At 35.4% G+C, this 26,284-nt stretch overlaps 1 protein-coding gene across 9 annotated transcripts in view; it reads left to right on the top strand.

Moving 5' to 3' along the window:
* Nucleotides 1–26,284, top strand: part of ANKS1B (ankyrin repeat and sterile alpha motif domain containing 1B) — a gene marked incomplete at its 5' end in the record, with an annotated part of 1,127,620 nt that overhangs the window by 158,037 nt on the left and 943,299 nt on the right. For all 9 annotated transcript variants that reach the window (XM_081311098.1, XM_081311097.1, XM_081311094.1 and 6 more), the window contains 2 exons: nucleotides 14,132–14,212; nucleotides 21,841–21,997. In XM_081311098.1, coding sequence (XP_081167224.1) covers nucleotides 14,132–14,212; nucleotides 21,841–21,997 — 238 coding nt within the window. The remainder of the gene's footprint in view (nucleotides 1–14,131; nucleotides 14,213–21,840; nucleotides 21,998–26,284) is intronic.

The raw sequence follows: 26,284 nt of genomic DNA, 5'->3' as shown, positions 1-26,284 counted from the left end.
AGCTTTTTAACTATCTTTTATGATTTCCATAAATTTTAGAATTTTTTTTTCTATTTCTGTGGAGAATGCCATTGGGATTTTGATAGAGATTGTAGTGAATCTTTATAGTGCTTTGTGTTGTATGGCCAGTTTAACAATATTAATTCTTCTAATCTGAGAGCACAAGATGGATCTGTCTATTTAGCTAAACACTGTATTCTTCCTTTCTGATCCATTAATCTATCTTTACCACAACTACGACACTATGAGATTTTCTTTACTATAGCTTTCTTGTAGTTTTGAAACCAGGTAGTGTAAATCTCAAACTTTGTTCCTCTTTTCAATGCTACTTTGAATTCATATGCATTTCCATATGAATTTTAAAACTAGTTAGTTTATACAACAGCTATTGGGATTTTGATTTGATTTCATTGAATCCAAATATCAGTTTGTTGAAAGTTGCATCTTGTGACTGATCAATTTGGCATATCTCACCATTTTTTAGGCCCTTTTAAATTTTTTTTCAGCGGTATTTTGTAGTTTTCATTGTATATGTTTGCACATCTCTTGTCAAATTTATTCCTAAGCATTTAATTTTTTTATGAAATGGTATTTTTTTGGTAACTGGCTAGTATTTTTAAGAAGTTTTAATTTCTGTTTTTTACTAGTGTATTGAAATATAGTTAATGTTTATATATTAAGTTGTTTCTTGCAACTTGGTTAAATACACTTTGTTTTGTTGCTTTTTTGGAGTAAGGTTTACTTTTAAAAACCATTTTATTTTGAATTAAATTTAGACTTATGGAAATGAAGTAAAGATAGTCTGAGAGTTCTCACACAGGATCCCATAATTATGTTTACTTTTAGTAGGTTTTGTGTAGATTCCATGGGATTTAGTTATTTTGCTTTACAATGATTGTTTTTTCTTTCCACACAACCTTGATAGCTTTTATTTCTCTTTCTTGTCATTGCATTTTCTAGTCAGTACATTTGCTGGGACCACCAGTTCATTGATGGATAGAAGTAGTGAGAACAGAAATCCTTGCCTTGTTTTTGTTCTTAAGGGGAAAGCATGTCTATTCCTCTTATGCTGTCTCTCCCTATCCCATGGATCAGCCTCCTTATATCAAAGAAAGCATTTGGTGGGGCTGGAATTGTGGCTTAGTGCTTGTGTGCTCACCTAGCATGCATGAGACACTGGGTTCGATTCTCAGCACCACATAAAAATAAAGACAATAAAGTCCATCAATAATTTAAAAAATATTTAAAAAAGAAAGCATTTGGCATTTTTTTCCCCAGCGTCGCTATCTCTCTCTTGAAGTAATCTTTTGCTACCTGTATTTGCTCTCTTATTGCTTTGTTGGAGTGATCAGTTTTTGCCTGTGTTTGTTCATTTAGGTCATTCTTTAATTCACAGATCATTTTATTTATGAATCTTCTGAATTCCTTCTCTGACATTTCATCAACTTCCCTGTCCTTGGGTTCTGTTATTATAGTGTCCTGGTTTATTTGGGGCACTTTCCTCCCTTGTTTTCTCATGATGTCTATGTTTCTTCCTTTCTTGCAGTGTGGATCTGAAATATTACAGTTTCTTCCCTATATTCTTGTAGTACCCATGCAGATTGTCTGTACCTCACCTTGATGTTGGCTTCCAGACCCTGCCAGTGTCCCTCCGTATATACTACTGCATCTAAGGTTGGTGGTGGCAATAGCAGAGGTAACTTGAGATAATAGTTAAGGTGCCTCAAGATGGAAGCAATGTCTTACAAAGATGGGGCTGCAAGACTGAGCCTCACACTCCCTTCAGGATGCCTGCTGTGAGATGCAGCTGCTTGTAGGCCCTATCTGTTTTCAAAAAGTTTGGGGCTACTGGATGGGGAAGGCTTTGGTGATGACTGCAGTGTTCCAAGATGGAAGTGGGTTAGGCTTAGGCTCCCAGGTGTGTGTGGGGTGAACTGGGACCTACTCTGGACCTGGGTCCTGTGTAAGTCAGTGTGGACAGATCTGGGCCAGGCCTGACTCCCGAAGGGGCAGTCCTGTGCCAGAGGCTAGGCTCTGGCAGGTGTCTGCCCTGCTGGTGGAGGAGGGGTAGACCAGGGCCTATTGTGAGCCTGGGTCCCATGCGGGCTGGTGTGGGCTGTCTGGCTGGGTCTCAGCTCCAGGTAGTCTGCTGGACTGAAGGGGCGATCCTACGCCAGAGGCTAGGCTCTGGCAGGTGTCTGCCCTGCTGGTGGAGTGGTGGATCAGGGCCTACTGTGTACCTGGATCTCCCGTGGGCTAGTGTCTAGTATTATCTTTATATATTGTTGAATTTAATTTGCTATATTTTAAGAATTTTTACGCCTCTGTTCATATGTGATTTATTGGTCTATTGGTCACTTGGAATATTTTTGGCCTCGTGGAATACAGACCTTGTGGGTCAGGCAGTCTTTTTTTTTAAATTTTTTTATTGATTGTTCAAAAAATTACATAGTTCTTGATATATCATATTTCACACTTTGATTCAAGTGGGTTATAAACTCCCATTTTTAACCCGTATACAGATTGCAGAGTCACATCAGTTATACTTCCACTGATTTACATATTGCCATACTAGTGTCTGTTGTATTCTGCTGCCTTTCCTATCCTCTACTATCCCCCCTCCCCTCCCCTCCCCTCCCTTCTTCTCTCTCTACCCCCTCTACTGTAATTCATTTCTCCCCCTTGTATTATTTTTCCCTTTCCCCTCACTTCCTCTTGTATATAATTTTGTATAACCCTGAGGGTCTCCTTCCATTTCCAAGCAATTCCCCTTCTCTCTCCCTGTCCCTCCCACCTCTCATCCCTGTTTAATGTTAGTCATCTTCTCATGCTCTTCTTCCCTACTCTGTTCTTAGTTACTCTCCTTATATCAAAGAGGACATTTGGCATTTGTTTTTTAGGGATTGGCTACCTTCACTTAGCATAATCTGCTCTAATGCCATCCATTTCCCTCCAAATTCTATAATTTTGTCATTTTTAATGCAGAGTAATACTCCATTGTGTATAAATGCCACATTTTTTTTTATCCATTTGTCTATTGAAGGGTATCTAGGTTGCTTCCACAGTCTTGCTATTGTGAATTGTACTGCTATGAACATCGATGTAGCAGTGTCCCTGTAGCATGCTGTTTTTAGGTCTTTAGGGAATAGACCCAGAAGGGGAATAGCTGGATCAAATGGTGGTTCCATTCCCAGCTTTCCAAGAAATCTCCATACTGCTTTCCAAATTGGTTGCACCAATTTGCAGTCCCACCAACAATGTACAAGTGTACCCTTTTCCCCACATCCTCGCCAGCACTTGTTGTTGTTTGACTTCTTAATGGCTGCCAATCTTACTGGAGTGAGATGATATCTTAGGGTGGTTTTGATTTGCATTTCTCTGACTGCTAGTGATGGTGAGCATTTTTTCATGTACTTGTTGATTGATTGTATGTCCTCCTCTGAGAAGTGTCTGTTTAGGTCCTTGGCCCATTTGTTGATTGGGTTATTTGTTATCTTATTGTCTAATTTTTTGAGTTCTTTGTATACTCTGGATATTAGGGCTCTATCTGAAGTGTGAGGAGTAAAAATTTGTTCCCATGATGTTGGCTCCCTATTTACCTCTCTTATTGTTTCTTTTGCTGAGAAAAAACTTTTTAGTTTGAGCAAGTCCCATTTGTTGATTCTAGATATTAATTCTTGTGCTATGGGTGTCCTATTGAGGAATTTGGAGCCCGACCCCACAGTGTGTAGGTCGTAGCCAACTTTTTCTTCTATCAGATGCCTTGTCTCTGGTTTGATATCAAGCTCCTTGATCCATTTTGAGTTAACTTTTGTGAATGGCGAGAGAAAGGGATTCAGTTTCATTTTGTTGCATATGGATTTCCAGTTTTCCCAGCACCATTTGTTGAAGATGCTATCCTTCCTCCATTGCATGCTTTTAGCCCCTTTATCAAATATAAGAAAGTTGTAGTTTTGTGGGTTGGTTTCTGTGTCCTCTATTCTGTACCATTGGTCCACCCGCCTGTTTTGGTACCAATACCATGCTGTTTTTGTTACTATTGCTCTGTAGTATAGTTTGAAGTCTGGTATCGCTATACTACCTGATTCACACTTCCTGCTTAGCATTGTTTTTGCTATTCTGGGTCTTTTATTTTTCCATATGAATTTCATGATTGCTTTATCTATTTCTACAAGAAATGCCATTGGGATTTTGATTGGCATTGCATTAAACCTATAGAGAACTTTTGGTAATATCGCCATTTTGATGATGTTAGTTCTGCCTATCCATGAACAGGGTATATTTTTCCATCTTCTAAGATCTTCTTCTATTTCTCTCTTTAGGGTTCTGTAGTTTTCATTGTATAAGTCTTTTACCTCTTTTTTTAGGTTGATTCCCAAGTATTTTATTGTTTTTGAGGATATTGTGAATGGAGTGGTTGTCCTCATTTCCATTTCAGAGGATTTGTCGCTGATATACAGGAATGCCTTTGATTTATGCGTGTTGATTTTATATCCTGCCACTTTGCTGAATTCATTTATTAGCTCTAATAGTTTCTTTGTAGACCCTTTTGGGTCTGCTAGGTATAGAATCATGTCATCTGCAAATAGTGATAATTTAAGTTCTTCTTTCCAATTTTTATGCCTTTAATTTCTTTCGTCTAACTGCTCTGGCCAGTGTTTCGAGAACTATGTTGAACAGAAGTGGTGAGAGAGGGCATCCCTGTCTTGTTCCAGAATTTAGAGGGAATGCCTTCAATTTTTCTCCATTCAGAATGATGCTAGCCTGGGGCTTAGCGTAGATTGCTTTTACAATGTTGAGGTATGTTCCTGTTATCCCTATTTTTTCGAGAGTTTTGAACAAAAAGGGATGCTGTACTTTGTCGAATGCTTTTTCCGCATCTATCGAGATGATCATATGGTTCTTATTTTTAAGTCTATTGATGTGGTGGATAACATTTATTGATTTTTGTATATTGAACCAGCCTTGCATCCCAGGGATGAATCCTATTTGATCATGGTGTACAATTTTTTTGATATGATTTTGTATCTAAGTCTCCAGAATTTTATTGAGGATTTTTGCATCTAGGTTCATTAGAGGTATAGGTCTGTAGTTTTCTTTCTTTGAAGTATCTTTGTCTGGTTTAGGAGTCAGTGTGATGTTGGCCTCATAGAATGAATTTGGAAGTTCTCCCTCTTTTTCTATTTCCTGAAATAGCTTGAAAAGTATTGGTATTAGTTCCTCTTTAAAGGTTTTGTAAAACTCTGCTGTATACCCATCCGGTCCTGGGTTTTTCTTAGTTGGTAATCTTTTGATGGTTTCTTCTATTTCCTCAATTGATATTGGTCTGTTTACGTTGTCTATATCCTCCTGTCTCAATCTGGGCAGATCATATGACTTAAGAAATTTATCGATGCCTTCACTATCTTCTATTTTATTGGAGTTTAAGGATTCAAAATAATTTCTGATTATCTTCTGTATTTCTGAAGTGTCTGTTGTGATATTGCCTTTTTCATCCTGTATGCTAGTAATTTGAGTTCTCTCTCTTCTTCTCTTCTTTAGCATGGCTAAGGGTCTTTCGATCTTATTTATTTTTTCAAAGAACCAACTTTTAGTTTTATCAATTTTTTCAATTGTTTCTTTTGTTTCAATTTCATTAATTTCAGCTCTGATTTTAATTATTTCTTGCCTTCTACTTCTTTTGCTGTTATTTTGCTCTTCTTTTTCTAGGATTTTGAGATGAAGTATGAGATCATTTATTTGTTGGTTTTTTCTTTTTTTAAGGAATGAACTCCATGCAATGAATTTTCCTCTTAGAACTGCTTTCATTGTGTCCCATAGATTCCGATATGTTGTGTCTGTGTTTTCATTTATCTCTAAGAATTTTTTAATTTCCTCCTTAATGTCTTCTATAACCCATTGATCATTCAGTAACCTATTGTTCATTCTCCAAGTGATGCATGATTTTTCCTTCCTTCTTTTATCATTGATTTTCAGTTTCATTCCATTATGGTCAGATAAGATGCATGGTATTATCTCTACTCCTTTATATTGTCTAAGAGTTGCCCTGTGACATAATATATGATCTGTTTTTGAGAAGGATCCATGTGCTGCTGAGAAAAAAGTGTAAGTGCTTGATGTTGGGTGGTATATTCTATATATGTCATTAAGTCTAGGTTGTTAATTGTGTTATTGAGTTCTATAGTTTCCTTATTCAACTTTTGTTTGGAAGATCTGTCCAGTGGTGAGAGAGGTGTGTTGAAGTCTCCCATGATTATTGTATGGTGGTCTATTAGACTCTTGAACTTGAGAAGAGTATGTTTGATGAACATAGCTGCACCATTGTTTGGGGCATATATATTTATGATTGTTATGTCTTGTTGGTGTATGGTTCCCTTGAGCAGTATGTAGTGTCCCTCTTTATCCCTTTTGATTAACTTTGGCTTGAAATCTATTTTATTAGATATGAGTATGGACACTCCTGCTTGTTTCCGAAGTCCATATGAGTGATCTGATTTTTCCCAACCTTTCACCTTCAGTCTATGTATGTCTTTTCCTATCAAATGCGTCTCCTGTAGGCAGCATATTGTTGGGTCATGTTTTGTGATCCATTCTACTAGCCTGTGTCTCTTAATTGGTGAGTTTAAGCCATTAACATTTAGGGTTATTATTGAGATATGGGTTATCCTTCCAGCCATATTTGTTTATTTATGTTACTGAATATGGTTTGTTTTCCTCTTTGATTATTTTCCCCCCTTTACTGTCCTACCTCCCACTGTTGGTTTTCATTGTTATTTTCCATTTCCTCTTCCTGTAATATTTTGCTGAGGATTTTTTGAGAGATGGTTTTCTAGCTGCAAATTCTTTTAACTTTTGTTTATCGTGGAAGGTTTTAATTTCATCTTCCATCTTGAAGTTCAATTTTGCTGGATACACAATTCTTGCTTGGAACCAATTTTCTTTCAGTGTTTGAAATATGTTATTCCAGGATCTTCTAGCTTTCAGAGTCTGTGTTGAGAGATCAGCTGTTATCCTGATTGGTTTACCCCTAAATGTAATCTGCTTCCTTTCTCTTGTAGCTTTTAAAATTCTCTCCTTATTCTGTATGTTGGGCATCTTCATTATAATGTGTCTAGGTGTGGATCTCTTATGATTATGCACATTCGGCGTCCTGTAGGCTTCTAGGATTTGGGATTCTGTCTCATTCTTCAAGTCTGGGAAGTTTTCTCGTATTATTTCATTGAATAGATTGTTTATTCCTTTGGTATGGACCTCCATGCCTTCCTGTATCCCAGTGACTCTTAAGTTTGGTCTCTTTATGTTATCCCATATCTCTTGGATGTTCTGCTCATGGTTTCTTAACTGTCTTGCTGAGCTGTCTATGTTCTTTCAAGTTGAAATACTTTGTATTCATTGTCTGATGTTCTATCTTCTAAGTGTTCTACTCTGTTGGTAGTATTCTCAATTGAGTTTTTAAGTTGGTTTATTGCTTCCTGCCTTTCTAGGATTTCTGTTTGTTTGTTTTTTATAACTTCTATCTCCCTGTATAGTTGATCTTTTGCTTCCTGGATTTGTTTATGTATTTCATTGTTGAAGAGATCTTTCATTGTCTGATTTTGCTGTCTAATGCCTTCCTTGAGACTCCAGATCATCTGAAGCATGTATCTCCTGAATTCTTTATCTGACATTCCATCTGCTGCAGAAATTACCTCTTCTAACGTTGAGTTGACCTGCATTGCTTGTGGTCCTTTCTTTCCTTGTCTCTTCATACTGTTCGCGTTTCTTTCTGCTTACTGAGACTGTTGTGTTGTTGAATTTTCCCCCTATATATTTGTATTACTCTTGTATAGTTGCAAAGTCTCCCGCGCAGGCGCGGGCAGGGGCTCTGCTCCTCCTCCAATTGGGGCGCTGTGCCTACCACATTGGCAGGCCGCTGGGCCTGTTCTGCTGGTTGGTAGCAGGTGTGCCTACCTTGCAGGCGCGTGGGGCGGCTCTGCCACTCCCAGGTTGCTGGGCCTGACCTGCTGGTGGGTTGCAGGTCCGGCTACCTTGCAGGCGCGGGGGAAGGGCGCACACCTATTTGTATTTAGACAGTTACGCGAAATGGAGGACGTAGTGCTTGGGATGAAAGTTGGGGGGAAGGGGAAGGTAGGTGCTCTTGAAAAGAAAGAAGGAGAGGGAGATAGATAGCATAGAGGAGAATGGAAAGAGCCGTAAAACTTGGAGGGGAGAGAGAGAGGGAAAAGGGAGAGAAAAAGTTAAAATGAAATAGGAAATAAAATTCGGTCTTAGAGATCCATTTTCTTCTCTTCCCTTAGGCAAAGCTGTGCCCTCTGGGCTGAGTTTTGCCCTCAATGTGTCAACAGCAATCCCTGTAAGGCGGTTCCTGGGAGTCTCTCAATCCTGTTGGTCCAGAGCTGTTTCACTTCTACGGTCCCTCCTCCCCTTCCTCCTGCCAGCCAGCCAGGTCCTGCTCACCGTAGGCAGTTCACCAAGGATTTGGTTACACTTTCAGCCCCACCGAGTGCTCTATTTCCCTAACTACTGAGCACTCTCGTTGTCATTCATCTAAGCCCCAGTGTTGTGGAGCTGTAGTCTGGGAGTCAATTGTTTAATTTTTCCGGACCCCTTTGGTGGGCACACCTTCGGAATCTGGCAGCTAAGACCATTGGTGTCGCTGCTGGTGGTAATAGGAGTTGGGGGTCGAGGATCCCCTCTACTTCCCTCAGCCCCTACAGTCACAACCACACTGCTGGCGGTAGGAGGAGTTGGGGGTCTGGAGTGTCCTCTGTTTCCCTCCGCCCCTACCGTCACACCCTCTCAGTTCGCGGTTGGGGGATTTGGGGGTGGGGAGTCTTCTCTGCTTCCCTCTGCCCCTACAGTCACGCCCTCGTCACTGGCAGTAGGGGGAGTTGGGGGTCGAGAGTCCTTTGGCCCTTAGGGTCACGCCCACGGAGAGATTTTGAAGTTTCCCAGTTGTTTGTATCTGATGTGGGTGGGAGTCACACACCTGCTAAAGTAGATTCCGCTGGGAAGGAATCTCTTTGGCCGAACTTTTGTGACTTCCCCTCTCTGCTATGGCGGGCCCCTGGCTCCTTGCCAGAGTGTCCGAAGGGAGGGGTGGAACTGGCTTGTCTCTGGTCTGACACAATCTCTGGTTTTAGTTCCCAGTTCGCTATTTCGTAAAGGGTTGGTTATATTCCCTTCACACTGTCTCGGGGGGGGAGCCATTTGCCGGGTGGGCAGGGCTGTTAGTTGAGCCGGGAGGGCACGGGCTATCTGCTCGGCCAGGTGGAGACACTTCTCTCTGCGCCGGGCTGCCGGTAGAGCCGGGCAGCTGCGGCCGCATGGCTAAGATCCGGGCGGGTGGAGTGGCCGTTCGCTGAGCGAGAGCGGGGCCTCTCGGGACGGCGAGGTGGCGGGTGCCGTCTGCGGGTTCGGGCGGGCCGCGCTGCTCGGGGCCGACGGCCGCTTTCTGAAGCGGCTGGTGGCTGCGGGACTGGACCTCCGCGCCCGCGTGGCCGGCCAAGATCCACTTGTCTGGGACAAACTGACACTTCTAATAAACCTACCAATTCCCGGCAGGTCCCCTCTTCACGGAATTTTGCTAGAAGTTCCTCAGTAGGTAGACTGCCGCTGTTCCAATGGGTCTTTCTGATCCCGTTAATGTGGAGACATTGGAATTGCTGCTTCCTCGCCGGCAGCCATGTTGGATCTCCTAGGCAGTCTTTATGTCTCTTCAATATGTTGGAATGAATTTGGTGTTATTTCCTTTTACGCATGTGTCAGAATTCCCTATTGAAGCCAGATCTTCCTGGGAAATTTTAATTTGCTTTGTGGGTGTATCTGGCAGGTGACTTCATCATTGTTTTGGGCCTGAGGCAAGGCACAACATCATGGCAGAAGGGTATAGTAGAGGAAAGCTGCTCACCTCATTACAACTGGGAAACAAAGAGGATTGGGTAGAATATAAGAGATAGTTCTCACTCTCTCTAACTAGGTTCCACCTCACATAGTTTCTACCACTTCTCAATAGTCCATTCAATTTCAAATACCCCAGTGGATTAAATTACTGATGTAATCAGAGCCCTCATGATCCAATCACTTCCCCAAATCTCCACCTCCACTTCAAACATTGCTGCACTGGGGACTAAGCCTTCTACATATGAGCCTTTGAGGGACATTCCAAATCCAGTTTTAACAGTGGAGAGTATTTTTAAGTATAAGTTCACATTCTTTAATAGATTTAGGGCTATGCAGGTTATCTATTTCTTTTTAAGTGAGTTTGGGCAGTATCTTGTATCTTTCAAGGAACTTTTTCATTTCATGTGTTTTCCTGTTTATTGGTATTTTAACAATATTCTGCTATCCATTTAATATCTGTAGAGTATATTATGATATTATTCCTTTCTTCTTGATGTTGGTCAATGTATGCCTTCAATAAATTTTTCTTGATTAGTTTTGTTATAGATTTATTGATTTTTTATAGAATGTTTAAGAGTCTTTTGTTTATTTAATTGTTTTTTTCTGTTTTTTTTTTTTTTTTTTGGTACTGGGGATTGAACCAAGGGCACTTGACTATTGAGATACATCCCCAGTCCTTTTATTTTAGATTTTGAGACTGGTTCTTGCTAATTTGCATAGGGCTTCACTAATTTGCTGAAGCTGCCCTTCTGAGCTGCTGGAATTACAGGTGTGAACCACCATGCCTGGCTCCTGTTTTCCATTTCTTAATTTCTACTCTGGTACTTATTATCCTTTTTCTTAATTTTGTTTAACAGGGATTAATTCTTTTTCTGTTCTTAAAGTGGGAGCTAAGGTTACTGATTTAAGATGTTCCTTATGATCTAATATTTGTCATTGTAGTTTTAGGTACTGCTTTAGGTGCATCTAAAGAGTTTTTTAAAAAAAATTTAGTTGTACATGGGCACAATATTTTTATTGTTTATTTATTTGTTTTTATGTGGTGCTGAGGATTGAATCTCACATGTGCTAGGCTCTACCACTAAGGTGCAACCCCAGCCCTAAAAAGTTTTGATATATTGTATTTACTTTCTTTTAGTTCAAAATATTTTTTATTTTTCTTTTTGATATCTTCTTTGACTTATGTTTAGTTTCCAATATTGATGATTTCTAATTAGTTACTGATTTATAATTTAATTCCCCTGGAGTCAGAGTATATATTTTATGTGATTTTAATGATTTTAAATATATTGGGACTTGTTTTATGATCTACAAGATGCTATATTTTGGTAAATGTCCTGAGCTTTTTTGAAAGAATGTGTATTCTGCTGTTATTGGTACAGTGTTTGTTTTAGTCAGATTTTTCACTGCTGTGATTAAAGGATCAGACCAGAACAATTTTAGAGGAGGAAAAGTTCATTTGATGGCTCATAGTTTCAGAGGTTTTAGTCCATAGAAGGCCCTCTCCATTCCTTGGGGCACAAGGTGAGGTGGAACATCATGGTGGCATTGTGGCAGAGGGAAGTAGCTCACATGGTGATCAGAAAGCAGACTTCACTCACCAGATACAAAATATATGTATCCCATATTCATGCCCCTAATGAACCACTTCCTCCAGCCATACCCCACCTGCCTCCAGTTACCACTCAGTTAATCCCATCTGGATCAATTCACTGATTAGGTTAAGGCTACGACCCAATCATTTCTCCTCCAAACCTTCTTGCATTGTCTCATACGTGAGCTTTCTGGGGGACAACATATCTTAACTGTACAGTGTTGAATACATTTCAGTTAGGGCAAATTGGTTGATAGTATTTATTCAAGCCTTATATTCCATTGTTGATTTTTCTGTTTACTTGTTTTATCAATTATTGAGAGAGGAGATATTTAAATCTTAAAACATGTGGATATTGGCAGTTTATCCGTTTGATTCATATGTGTGTGTGTGTGTGTGTGTGTGTGTGTGTGTATATATACACATATATACAAATATACATATATATATATTTTTTTTTCTTTCTTTTTTTTTTTGGATACCAGGGATGGAACCCAAGGGTACTTAAGCACTGGGCCATATCCCCAGATGTTGATGTAGATGGCACAATATCTTTTATTTATTTATGTGGTGCTGAGGATTGAACCCAGTGCCTCACGCAGGTGAGACAAGTTCTCTACCACTGAGCCACAACCCCAGCGCCCCCAGCTCTTTTTAATATTTTATTTTGAGACAAGAGTTTTGCTGAGTTGCTTTGGGCTTCTCTAAGTTGTGAAGGTTGGCTTTGAACTTGCATCCTTCTGCCTTAGCCTACCAAGCCATGAGGATTACAGGTGTGGGCTACCATGCCAGCATGATTCATTGTTTTGAAGTTTTACTCTATGCCAAAAATGTTTGGATTATTTTATTGTTTTAATATTTTTGCCCATTTATGAAATGATCCTCTCTACCCCCATGTAATAGCTTTGCTCTGAATCTAGTTTGTCTAATATTAATAAAATTATTCTGCTTTTTTCCTCCTTCCCTTCACTGCTCCCTACTTTACTCTCTCCCTCCCTCCTTTGGCCCTTGTCCATGCTAACTAAGCACTCCACCACTAAACTACACTCTCTGTCCAGCCATTCAGCTTTGTTTTGATTCCTGTTTGTTTTTAATATGCTTTTACATTTTAACTATTTACATTTTAATAATACATGCTAGTATTGTGTTCTAGTACTTCACTATGAGCTTTGTAGATATTGATTCATTTGTTCCTGAAAACAACACTATAAGGTAATAATATAATTTGTAATTATTATCTCCATTTTTCAAATGAGGAACTGAGTTTCAGAGAGGGTTAGTTCTTTATTCCTGGGCTACTTCCAACAAGTAACGGACAGATTTTGAACTCAGGTAGTGTAATTTGAAAACCGTATTTCTAATTACTGTATAGTTTCATAGCCTTCTGGAAATCCTTTATTATTATGTCAGATAGTAAAAATTTAATGTCTCCAAAATAAGAGTCATTGTTTCCTCCTTCATTGTCCTGTAACCAGAAAATCTGCTTCTTTTTTTTCCATTTCACATCTTAGCTAATATTTTCCTTTTCCTTTTAGTCAACAAAGCCTGAAGTCTGAGTCGTTTTGGACTATTGCTCCCCGAAACCTCTTGTCTTATTCTTTTTTTTTTTTTTTTAAATTGAGTCTTAACAGTCTACTCATTCTCATTGTTCTACCTTAGTTTAATTCTATCATGATTTCTTATTTGGGATAGCTATTCATTCACTTCTCAGAATTGGGCTTGTGTGCTTTCTGGCCCTTTAATTATCTTAGTACTTTTTAGTTATTAGTTTAATGTCTGTCTTCTCCATCAGACTATAGTCTTATAAAGAAGGACGTTGAGCTATAATTTTATGCTCTCAGTGCCTATCTTAATATGTGACCAACAATTGATGTGCAATAAATATTTTGTGAATTTTTGTCATTTGATAGTATCTTGGATAATTTTAGTATCATAAACATTAGTCAAATTTTGTCTGCTTTAGAGAAGTGTCTTTTAATGCCTTGTTTTTCCAAAAGCTAAAAATAATTTCTTTAATTATAGTGACCAAGGTTAAAATGGACTCTTTTATATAGTTACATGCTATCTCCAGAATATATCATATAGCAGAATCAATGATAACTGCAAAATTGATGGGATCATCTTATGGTTTATAATAGTCCATATCTTCAGTTTTATTTTTAAGTGTGAAATATTGAATATATTTTCTTGGTAGCAGTAGAACAGCAAGAAGAGTTTATATTCTTCCCATAATGCAAAAATATGTTATAACTTACATAAATCAGAATGAGTATGTTAATGAGGAGGAGGCAGGTGTCATAAATCTTTATTCATTGGTAGAGATTATAGTATCTGAACATAATATATGAATAATAATAGAAAGTAATAGGGAATTTTTGTATCCAAACTTCAATGCATGGCAGTGACCACACATTCACTAATAATTTCCAGAATAGTTATATTTCCTATTAATTTCCCTGAATCAAACAAATGAAGTTATTTTGAGAAGAAACATGAAATATGGCAATCATTTTCTACGTGACTAAAATTTTCATATACAACATGATGCTGACTGTGAAACTATCAGGCTTCTTTTTGTTTTTCAAAGCACGATTCTGCTTAACTGTTAACTCTGCGCTTGTGCTTTATTTGCAGCATCTGGAGAGGCCCCAATGTGAACTGCACTGACAGTTCCGGTTACACTGCTTTACACCATGCAGCCTTAAATGGACATAAGTAAGTGTCACTTATTTGGACTGGAATCCTGGGTATTAAGTTACATGTAATGAAGTTAATTACATCTGATGGTGTCTTTCTGTACTGTCATGAGACCACTATTAGGTGAATTTGGAGAGGCACCAGATGACAAGTTAAACTTGGTAGGAATGTTGTTGAGAATGATTTTGTGCACAGTATAAACTGAAAGAAATGGTGAAATAGTTAAATATCATGTAGGGAGAATGGAAGAAGTGACATAACCATATTATTCATTGTAGCTTTGGGGAAAGAAAAGGATACAACCACTTGATAACACCTTTCTACCTCTTTTTGCCCCCTTGGAAGCTCCATTTAGTTTATTTAAAAAATTAAAAAAATTAATTCTTTTTTTTAGTTATGCATGACAGTATATATTTGATATATTTATACAAACATGGACCCTCCTGTCTCTTTTGGTATCTATCTGTACTCACCCACCAAATATTCACTAGGAGGGAAATCTTAATAGATTCCTGCTCTTATAAGGTCTTATATTTTCAGTGATTTTTTTCACTTTAAAAATCCTTCATGTTTTCTTAAATTCTTTCTCTTTGTCACCAATGATCATCTTTCTGGTTTTAAACTTCTCAACTCTAAACTTTTTTAAACTTATGGAATTATGTTTCAAATAATGTGATAGTATATTTGGGGAATGAAGGAATGTGTAACTATGAGCACCACTTTATATGCAGTATTTTAGCCAGGTAACCTAATGGTTTAGTCTTCTGAATGATTCAGATTTTCCTTTCATTTCCACTAGAAGAAAAATGTCCCTCTTAATGTATTTTTCCCTCCTCCCTATTTTTCCTTTTCACGAATGAGCCAAGTTATTTTTTTGAGCTCTGGATTATTGTTTTTCTCTTTAGTGTTTTGAATGTGGTAATTACTGCTTTAAAAATGTAGTTAGTTTTTGTTTTCCATCCTAGAACATTTGTTTTATTCTGTGATTTAAGACACAAATAACTTAGTTTTACTTAATTTTAAACTTAATGGTCATAAAACTCCTCACTGCAAGAAATATACTTTTTTTTTGGTCATGATTTATCATCATGAAATTTTATTCTTTATACTTATTGAGTAAATCTAACATTATCAGTGTGTTTAAAGAATCAGCTATTTAATAAAATATTATAAACTTAATGTTTTTTATTTGGATGAGTATTGGAATTCCCCAAATAAATTTCTTTTCATCCACTCCCTTTTTATATTATGTTATCTTATACCATCTAACTTAGAATGTTTGGGAGGCAAAGTATGGAGCTGGGTCTTTTTTTTTTTAACCTTATGTAGAATGGAAAATGTGTCTACATATCTCTTTTAAGAGAAAATTATTATTTATTATTCTTTGTACCTGGGTCAACAGGAACAAAGACAAATTAAATTTGCCAAAGGCAGATTACTGATGGCTTCCTTGGCTGGCTATCTTAATTGTGGATTCAGGTAGTACCATATTTCTTAATTCTATTTAGGAAGATCAACTCTATCAAATATAATTAGCAGGATATCTTGGGCCTGATCACTTGAACTCTACTACTTTTCTTGTTCTTTCTCAGATTGGTATTATAAGCACTTCTCAAAACATTATTTTCCCAAATGGATTTTCAGTGAAGTGTTTAGGAAACATTATTGATTTGTACATGATAGCCATATGAAATTCTAGCCATTGAGATATGTTTTTTTCCCCTCATTGCATTTTTTTTTCTATTGGCAATGTAGAAAGTGAAGATAATTTAAGGGAACTGAATAGCAATCATTAAGAATATCATAGGGCTGGGGATGTGGCTCAAGCTGTAGCGCGCTCTCCTGGCATGCCTGGGTTCGATCCTCAGCACCACATACAAAACAAAGATGTTGTGTCCGCTGAAAACTAAAAAATAAATATTAAAAAAAATTATCTCTCAAAAAAAAAAAAAAGATGGCTGGGGTTGTGGCTCTGCGGTAGAATACTCACCTAGAACGTGTGAAGCCCTGGGTTGGATCATCAGCATCACATAAAAATAAATAAATAAGGGTAATGTGTCCAACTACAACTAAAAAATATATACTAAAAAAAAATATCATGAAGAGATTGGAAATTTGACCAGCTATCTTTTAAGATCCTTTTTATTACAGATATTCCTCTGAAGATTTTCTTTACCTTTCTTTTTAATATATAAGATTTTACTTAGCGTCATCCTATAGGCATTGGAAAAAGCAGGAAAATTCTAATTTTATCTCCCTCTGTTAGTTGTATGACCTTAACCCATTTTCTTAATATTTATAGGCCTCAATTCAATGTATTGAATACATTCACTATATATTCATCATTTTCCATGCAATTATAACATTTTTTTGATATTCTGTATTGTGTATTACTTGTGGCAAAGTTATCTGTTATGATGCTATTGTTCTGAAATTTGAATTTTAACGTATAGCATATGTTTCTTGATTTTGCATATTTAAATTATTTGTGTATTTTTACAAGTAGATATAATTTATTCTGCCTAATTCCACTCACCTCCCACATTTTATAGATGGAGAAACAAGGCCATTTTTGGATAAATGACATAGTGGCCACTTATATAGTAAGGGGAGGAGCTATATCTGTAACCTAAGTGCTGCTTACGAAAGTCAAGGTGTTTACTCATACTTTACATTAGCTGTCCTTTGTGTGTGAATTTTCTAGTTTTTCTGTATCACATAATGTATTTCTGGATTACTTTCCCTTATCGTCAAGGGAACATACTTGTTCACGTGGAATAGTAATTTTAATATTGGCTTAAGTAAAAAAAAGATATATGAAGGAGAAAAGAATGTCATCAGAGACAGAGAAGGATGATATTTCTATTTTTTGCCTTTGCTTTTCTCACTTAGTATTAGTAATTAGTATTTGATTATGTTGTATTCTTTCCAAGTAAACCTTAGCAGACAACATAGAAACACATTAATTTTCATGTTTGTTACAGTTGACCTTTGTATCCCTGAGCTCTACAATGCTTCCATAAACATTATAATTTCTAGGCTAAAGTTCTTGGAATCAGAGCTGGAAGGAATGAATGTTAGAGGCAGTGTGGGTTTTTCTTTTGAATTACTGGTTTTCCCACTGCCCCCAACATATAATTTAAGGCCTTCCTACTGTAAATTAAACCCAGTTCTTCCTATTTTGTACATTTTATTGAGAGTCCTTGTTTCTCCACACTAGTTAATCCACAAATTAACAGCAGCAATTTGTACCTGAAATGCATTATTTCATATTGGCAAATTTGTCTTCAAGTAACCAGATCTGGATACAATAGGAAATGTACTCTATTGGTGATTTCCTGGGTTATTTATAATATAGATTAGAAAGTTATTATCATCAAATGTTAGAAAAAGTTATTTTGATAGATAGTATAGAGACATATCAGTTTTTTCTTTAAAATATGGAAGGCTCATCGTGTCAAGTATTTCTACTACAAATGAGAATCCCTTAATTATCTTCTGAATAGCAATTGGCTAACCTTCCTCCATATGAAGATGATTTGCATTTATTTTGAAGTTCCTTGTAGTTTCCTAACAAGTATTTAGTTGTGATTTAAATATAGGGAATTTTGCTATTGAGGCAAAGAAATTTGATTATTGAACTTCCCAATTAATTTAATTTTGTTTAGTACTCTTAGAGAACTTCTTGAAAGACATTTCATATTAATCAGAAATGTATTGATAGCTATAAGAAAATAAATGCAAATTAAATATAGAAGTGAAATCAATACTTTTAGAATTTCAATTTTCCCCAGAATTTACATATATTAATTTAAAAAGCTGTAAAATATTGAAATTATTTAAATTGTATTATTATTATTTAATTTGATATTTTTTTTGCTCCTGGGAAATGGAATTATTTTTCCTGTGGTCCTATCACATTTACATTAGAATGTTAAAACATTTCATGGGTGTATCTGGTGGGGATTGAACCCATGGCTTCATACATGCCAAGCATGAACTCTACCATTGAGCTATTCCCCTACAGCATTTGCTTTTTTTTTCAAATGCTGGATATAAGAAAAATTGCTAATGTATGTTTAAGACTTTAGGGATTATATTGCAGACATCAATCAGTATAATATTTCATGCCAAGTAACAAAGTATAATTAACATATTCATTTGTTGATACCTCTGAATAATATATGAAGTTTACACCAATAAAAATAAAAAAACAATAATACTGAATTAGTATTCTAATACTGTATACCCTTCTAATTTAGATATTATAGAAAGTACCTGAAATTTAATTTGTTCTTAATGAAACTGGATAAAAACATTTGATTTAATTCATACTACTTATGCATAAGAAAGATGAATGACTATTTATTGATTATATTTATGATTTGGTAAAACTGATAGGCATGTACTTGATCACATATAGTTATATTTTACAATTATATTTTCACACTAGAAATCTGAGCTCAACCAGTTTATTTGTTTATATTGCTAAATAAGACATAAAACTCAAATCAAATAAAACTTTATAAGAAAATTCAAATTTAAAAATAAATTTAATAAAACATTTAATAAAATAAATACATTAAAAAACTTAAAATATAGTATTTAGTTAGGATCTTATTGTTTGCCAAAGGCAGTTTTATAAACATACAGATTACCCTTTTCTGATATAGATATTAGTGGTAATACTATACAGTATAAGTGATCAGTAAGTAAATCAGTTTTTTAAATTGGCAATTTTTACTACATCATATATTCCTGATAAATAATAATAATTTCATATCACATATATTATTAAAATATCAATAAAATTTGAGCCAAAGAACAAATGAAATTCTGAATGGTTTGAATCAGAGTAAAAGGAAATAGAGTTGATGATTCCATAAGTTTTTTTCTCTTTACTCTTTGAAAGTTGTATTATTCTGTTTTGCATTATTATAGTGAAGTTCTCGAGGCTGGGTAACTTTATAAAGAAAATAGGTTTATTTAGCTTTTAATTCTAGTCCAGAGTCAGGTCTTGCATCTGGTGATGACTGTCTTGTTGGGAGAGACCCAGGGTGGTATGGGGTACCACACATGGCAAGAGACAGGATGTAGTTGTATGGGTCTGTGTCTCTTTTCTGGTGTTATTTCATAAAGCCACCAGGATTCAATCATGGAGATTCTACTACCCTGATGGTCTTATCTAACCTTAACCACTTTCCAAAGGCTCCATCTCTAACAACCATAGTTATATTAGGTTTCCACCTTAATGCCTCAGTGGGGATTAAATTTCAACAATGAACCCTGTGGGGACATGCTCAAACTTTATCTAAATACAGCAAAAGTAAATACTGTATGGAAGTTTCAAAATTTTTATTTTATTTTCTTAGACAATAAGAAATTCTGACAGTTTTCTTTAACAATAATTTGGGGAAGTCTGTATTGTGGTAGGATAAATTCTCCCTTTTAGATCCACGTATATTTAGTTTGATTAGTTTCCTTGAGCACTGTTTTACCTTTTAAATGCTGAAATATTTCTATTTAAGAAAATTACTGGAATTGTTCAACATTGCAATAACCTGCCATAGTAATAGATTTTGATTGTATTTAATTTTACATTCTCATTTTTCTCATTTAATTATCATAACCCTTTGAGACTGGCAACAGGATATAATCTCTAAATTTTATATTAGCAATAGCTGAAGGAGAGAGAGAGATTATTTGCTCGCAGTAACCAAGTAGTAGAAAGTTGGGACTTCAAGCCAGATCCTCTGGGTTTTAGCTGCTTTTGATATCCATAAGTGCTGATTGAATCATCATTACTGCACTATAGGTATTTATTTATCTCAGAATGGGAGACCTTATATAACAACTCTTGTGTGGAAGAGAAATGAGAAGAACCATGTGAATTGGATGGTCTTCAAGTTTCCTTCTGGTTTTCAGATTCTCTTTTTTTAAAGGTGATTTTCTATAGGCATTTTTCACTTCTGAAGGATTTCATTTTTACTTGAGACAAGTACTAATAGTTACATAGTGTTTTACTATTTATCAAGTGACTTGGGTAATTTAATATTCTTACTAGTCTTGAATAGTAGATATTCTACAATATCTTATACAGAAAAGAAAAAGTGAGACTAAATAAGTTTTTCAACATTAGGTAGTTTACATAGCTGGGACTCAAATCTAAGCCTTCTAAGTTTAGAGCCTATAAAATAATACAGGGTTTTAAGAAAGCCATGCTAAGATAAAGTTTATTTCTTAATTCTCAAAAATCTTAATATTAGAAAAATAGACTCCTTGAAACCTTCTAAATATTTCTAGTAACATATTCACTGTTCCTTTATTATGATTTCATACATACAGCATCTAAGTCCAATGTTTAGGCCAGATTATTTGGATAGTGTTTTTACCATTTGCAAGTACTTTGTATTTTATCATATTATTTTTTTCTTTGGAGCTACCAGAGTTCTAACCCAGCTTTTATTCAAACTTCCTTCAGCTTTTCTGATTTGTATCTTGTAGAGTCTGTATGAAAAAATTAAATTTAGTTTTTTTACATTTACTTTCTCCATTGATGATTTGTTATATCAGAAATAACTTTAGTATACAATGTAATTGTATATTATGTCTTTCTATATTTATATGTGTGTGTCTAAGATTTTGCTTAGTGAATTTTTAGAATTTGCTTCTTAAATGCATTCAAACAAAATACAGTATGTTTAGGATTACTGCTGTTGAATGTTTTACACAAAGTTCAATGTAAGGTATACTAATAATTATCAATCAATTCTTCATGAAATTGAGTATTTATTTCAAGATTTTTAAAGAACCAGGTGGGGATTGAGTACAAAATCCTATAGTTGATTATATTGTGTGTTGAAATTACAGCAGTGGTGAAACTGATCTCTCAAATGAATTTTCCTCTAGAAATCATTTCTTGTGCTTAGAGAAAAAAGGGGAATACTAAAGTGGGAACATCACACATTCAAAGTATGTTGTATGCCATGACTGAAAAGTTATTAATTTTTTTAAACCAGAGCTTGTACTGTATCTAATTTGTTGGGCCTTTTACCTACTTGTCTCTTTTTCTTTTATTTTTGTCTTAAATCACTTATTACAGTTCTCTGTAGCATGATATATAAGTTCCCTTAATGTATCTCGGTATTATGGTAACTGTTTTTCTGTGCTAAATCTCAAATATGGGATATCTGGAAAGACTTTTTAAAAATAATGGAAGGAAGTATCATTTTAAAAATTTTACTTAACTCATTTGGTTAATGAGATAGGATATATTATGCCCAAATTCTATTAAGTAGTTTCCTTGGGGCTGGGGACTTAGCTCAGTGATAGAGCACTTATCTAGCATGCACAAGGCCCTGGTTTGATCCCTAGCACTGAAAAATACTAAAACATAGTTTAATTGTGTGCACCACATATGTGGCAATGATTGTTTTCTAGGTAAGTAAAATAGCATGTTGAATAGGCAAACTCTTAAACTCAACATTATGTTTTAGCATGGTGATCAATATACTTTCATTAATATACTTTATTATTTTAATTATCTAATAATTATTCAATAAACTTTCATTAATTATCTAATAAAATCTGTGTTGTTCAGCAGTATTTTCTTTTGTGCTCTTTTTGTTATTTTTGTTCCTTCTTAGGGACATAGTTCTCAAACTACTTCAGTATGAGGCATCAACAAATGTGGCAGACAACAAAGGTTATTTTCCTATTCATCTGGCTGCCTGGAAAGGAGATGTGGAAATTGTGAAGATTCTTATTCATCATGGACCATCACATTCCAGAGTCAATGAACAGGTGCACTTGTCATATGTTTGCTCATGCTGTAATTTACTCTAGAGTTTTGCAAAGGCAGTCATATTGAAAAATTGATATTTTTATCTTTACTCAGCCAAAACTTTCCACTGCTGCATTTCCTACAAGAGAAATTTGAAAAATTCTTTGGCATTTGGATGCATAGGCACTAAGTTGGGCATTTATGAATATATTTTGTTAACAAGAGTATCCCACATAAAGGAAGTAGTTGCCTACCTTATATAATCATCCATTTTATAGCTGTTTAATATTTAAAGATAGATCAGCATTCACATATGTAATGAGAATTAGAGTGTTCCTTAATAAAATCTTAAATGCTGAAACAATGATGATAGCTATCATTTGCATAGTGCTTTACCATTTACATAACATTTTCATAGTTAAGTGCACTATTTGAAAATCAAAATGCAAAATTCAGTGTTTACAGTTGCTAGTCACATATTAAGTTAGAAATTTTCTGTATACACACACACACACACACACACACACACACAAACATACACATATGCCTAGAGTAAGTTGAGCAGAATACCACAAAGCAGCAGTATGATTCTGACAAGTAAAATCATTATTTGTGAGAGAATACTATCTATATACATAGTGTACATTTTTTAAAAGTAATACCATTCTAAGTATTAAAATAGCTAATACCACAGATTTCAGAAAGTGAAATATGGTCTCCTAATACGGTATGATAACAAACATCTTGAGCTCTGCATGCCCCCTACTGTTCCTGTTTTATAAAACTATATTTGAAAACCAGCATGTAGTCTAACAATTGAATTGCAACCATGGCATTACGCTGAAGGTTGCAGCTGTCCAACATCAATGCAAGTAGGTTACTCTAGGGCAGGCACATCTAATAAAGTACAATTAACATTTTGTTCAAATGGATATAGACTTTGCAGACCTTTAACTGAAATTCTTACTAAAAAATAAAAATATAATACTAGCTATAAACAGTAAAGAGAAGAAAAATTATATTTTCTCAACCAAATGCAGTGTTGAAAGGACTAGTCAGGAAAAAAAAAAAACTACAGATATGGCTATCTTAATCATCATATCATGCCAAAAGGAATTTATGAGAATTCTATTCCTGAGAAAACCAAAAGTTAGATCATTTCTGGGATGAGCCATCTGGTGGTTATTCTTAAAATTGTCTGAATGACGCAGAGCAAACTTAAAATAATAAAATGGAAAAACAATCGAAGGTTAAATGAGAGGATGTTAGTTAAAAAAAAACAAGATGTTTAAAATCACATTAGATAAAAAAGCACATATTATTCATTTACATTTGAAGGTTGAAAATTTAAACAACATTTGGTAACTATTGGTATGTTTTAATGAGAAACACTTGTTTTGGGCAGATAATATTGAATAGATCAATTCAATCATAACATTTATTTTTAAGGAGATTAGAATTCAAAGTTATTTTTTTAAACTTCTATTCCTATATGTTAACTTCTATTCCTATATGTTGTAGACACTGTTGGCAACAAATTCAAATTTTTTGAGGTTTTTTTTTTTTTTGTGTGTGTGTGTATGTGTGTATGTCTATAATGCTGATATAGTTCTCCCACTCCATGCTGTTTCTCCTAAAAGTTTCTGGTGTGGAATTTTATTTTTATAAGTAACTTGATTTTAGCTTTATTCCTTTTTTCCCCTTCTGAATGGTATAGTAATGTTCTAGCTAATTATAAACCTTTTTGAATTTAAGCAACAGAAGGAAGGAATGAGAATGCCAATCAACATTTATTGAAACATAAGCCAAGCATGGTTCTAAGCACTTTATCTGCAAAGTGTAATTTAATTAATTCTCACAAGAATCTTTTGGAGTGGTATTATCATTCCCATTTTATAGATGAGCAATCAGGCTTAGTAAAGATAAATAACTTGTTTAAGACCTCCTATTATTGAGTGACCAAAACTGAGACTTGAACTCTGGACAGAGTCCAGAACTCCAGGGCCTTCTACAATAGCACATTGATGTTGTCATCCTAAATCCTATTAGTTATGGAGTGTTTACTATATGCCAAGCATTGTGCAAAGTACTTCATCCATATTACCCTCCTGATGAGGTAAGAATTAATTATCATTCCTACTCTATATATGGAGATAGAGTCTTAAAGAGATGGAGTAACTTACCCATAGTATCTTAGATGCTAAGAAATGAAGTCAGTATTTTCATTTTGTTTTCTTGTACCAGGGATTGAACCAGGAGTGCTTAACCACTGAGCCACATATCCAGACCTTCTTACATTTTTATTTTGAGACAGGGTCTCCTTAAGTTGTTTAGGGCCTTGCTAAGATGCTGAGACTAGCTTGAATTTACAGTCCTTCTGCCTCAGCCTACATAGTCCATGGGATTATGGGCATGGGCCACCACACCTGCCTACAGTCAGTATTTTTTTTTAAATTTTTTTTTGTAGTTTTAGATGGACACAATGCCTTTATTTTATTTGTTTATTTTTATGTGGGGCTGAGGATTGAACCCAGTGCCTTGTGCATGCTAGGCAAGCGCTCTGCCACTGAGCTACAATCAGTATTTTAACACAGCTTTTCTGATTCAAAGTCCAAACTCTTAACCAGTAATATATTATGATACTGAAATTACTAATCATAGGGGTTCATTCTGATTTCTGGGATTTATCTTTGGTTTCTAATCCAGTAGATTCCTTTACCATGGGGGATACATTCTTAGACCCTAGTGATTGCTTGAAACCATAATACCAAACTGTTTTTTTTTTCTCTAGCATGCCCTACAGCATTGCCACATAGTACCAGAATTCATCTGTCCTTTCATATTTTATATCTGGGTGTCTTCTTTGCAACACTTACTAAGTAAATAGGGCTTCTTGAACACAAGCTTTGTGTTACCATGACAGTTAATCTGATGATTGAGATGTCTGCTAGGTGAGGCCAGGTAGCAGATAGAATATAGATACAATGTACAAAGGGATGATTCACTTCTTGGGAGGGATGGGGTGGAATGGCTCAAGATTTTACCACAATACTCAGAAAAGTGTGCAGCTATAAACTTATGAATTATTTATTTCTGCAGTTTTCTATGTAAAGTTTTCAAATGCTGGTTGACTGCAAGTAACTGAAACTACAGATGACAATCATGGATGGGGTAGGAGACCACTGTACAGCTTCCTTTAAAAATGGTTCTATCTCACATTTTAATATTTATAGTTTACAAAGCATTCCTTATGTTATATCTTTTGGTTAATAAACCACACAGCAAATTTCATAGAGAAGGTAATATTTTTATTGTACAAATAAGATAGTTAGGTTTGGATAGATCAAGTGATTTATTATTGCTAATGAGTGACATATTAGCATTTCAATGTAGGTCCTATTCACCCTTCTGTTCTGCATTAGAATTACTGGTTAATTTAGAGGAACATAATTTTGAATAAAGTGGGCTCTTCCCTGATTGTATCACATCCTTCCTATCTTTTGTCAATTGATTTCTAATATCATTGCTTTCTTCTTATGTTATACATGTCTGTGTACATTCCTCTTAATACTCCTTTCACTTTTGCTTTTCCTTTTGTATTCCTTTATTTTGACATTGGGGCAAAAGCTAGAGGATTCTTATTTCAAAACTACATTACTTTTGGCATTTATTGAAACCTGAACTCAAATTGTGTTAGATTTTGGGCATGGGTAAGCAAGATCTTTTGGTAAATAGCTTTTTTCAGCCAGTTTGATTCTGCTACTCATTGTCTGAAAGTGTCATGATTTTTCAGTGAACATCCAATTCATTATAAAAAATTCAAAACCTGTTAAGAATATTCTCTGTAGATATACTAGCAATTATTAATCAGTGCTTCATCATAGCTTATTTATTTCAAATTAGATGGTTTTTAAAAGACCACTAGTGAGTGTAGACACAAGTATTGTACAATCATGCCTTTGTAAAGATACCATAGTTGTGGTCACCACTTATGTAGCAATCCAAATATGTGTTGATCATGGATAAAAATCTATGAACATTTTCTCCTGAATAAGTCTTAAATGATTGAATAATTTCTCTCGAGATTTGAGCAGTGTTAATTGGTGTTATTAGAAAAATTTTCAATTTTGCTCTTCTGTTTTCCTAGGCTAAGGCCTCTGGAAAAGTAGAAATCTTTCAGATTCTTACTTCATAATAGGTCTTTCTGGAGCTGGAGTTGTCACTCAGTGGTAGAGTGCTTGCCTAGCACATGCAAGGCACTGGGTTTGATTCTCAGCACTATATAAAAAAGTAAATAAAATAAAGGT

This window comes from Spermophilus citellus (assembly GCF_964194105.1).
Source record: "Spermophilus citellus genome assembly, chromosome: 10".
NCBI classification, from domain to species: domain Eukaryota; kingdom Metazoa; phylum Chordata; class Mammalia; order Rodentia; family Sciuridae; genus Spermophilus; species Spermophilus citellus.
This window is presented reverse-complemented; position numbering and strand designations above follow the sequence as displayed.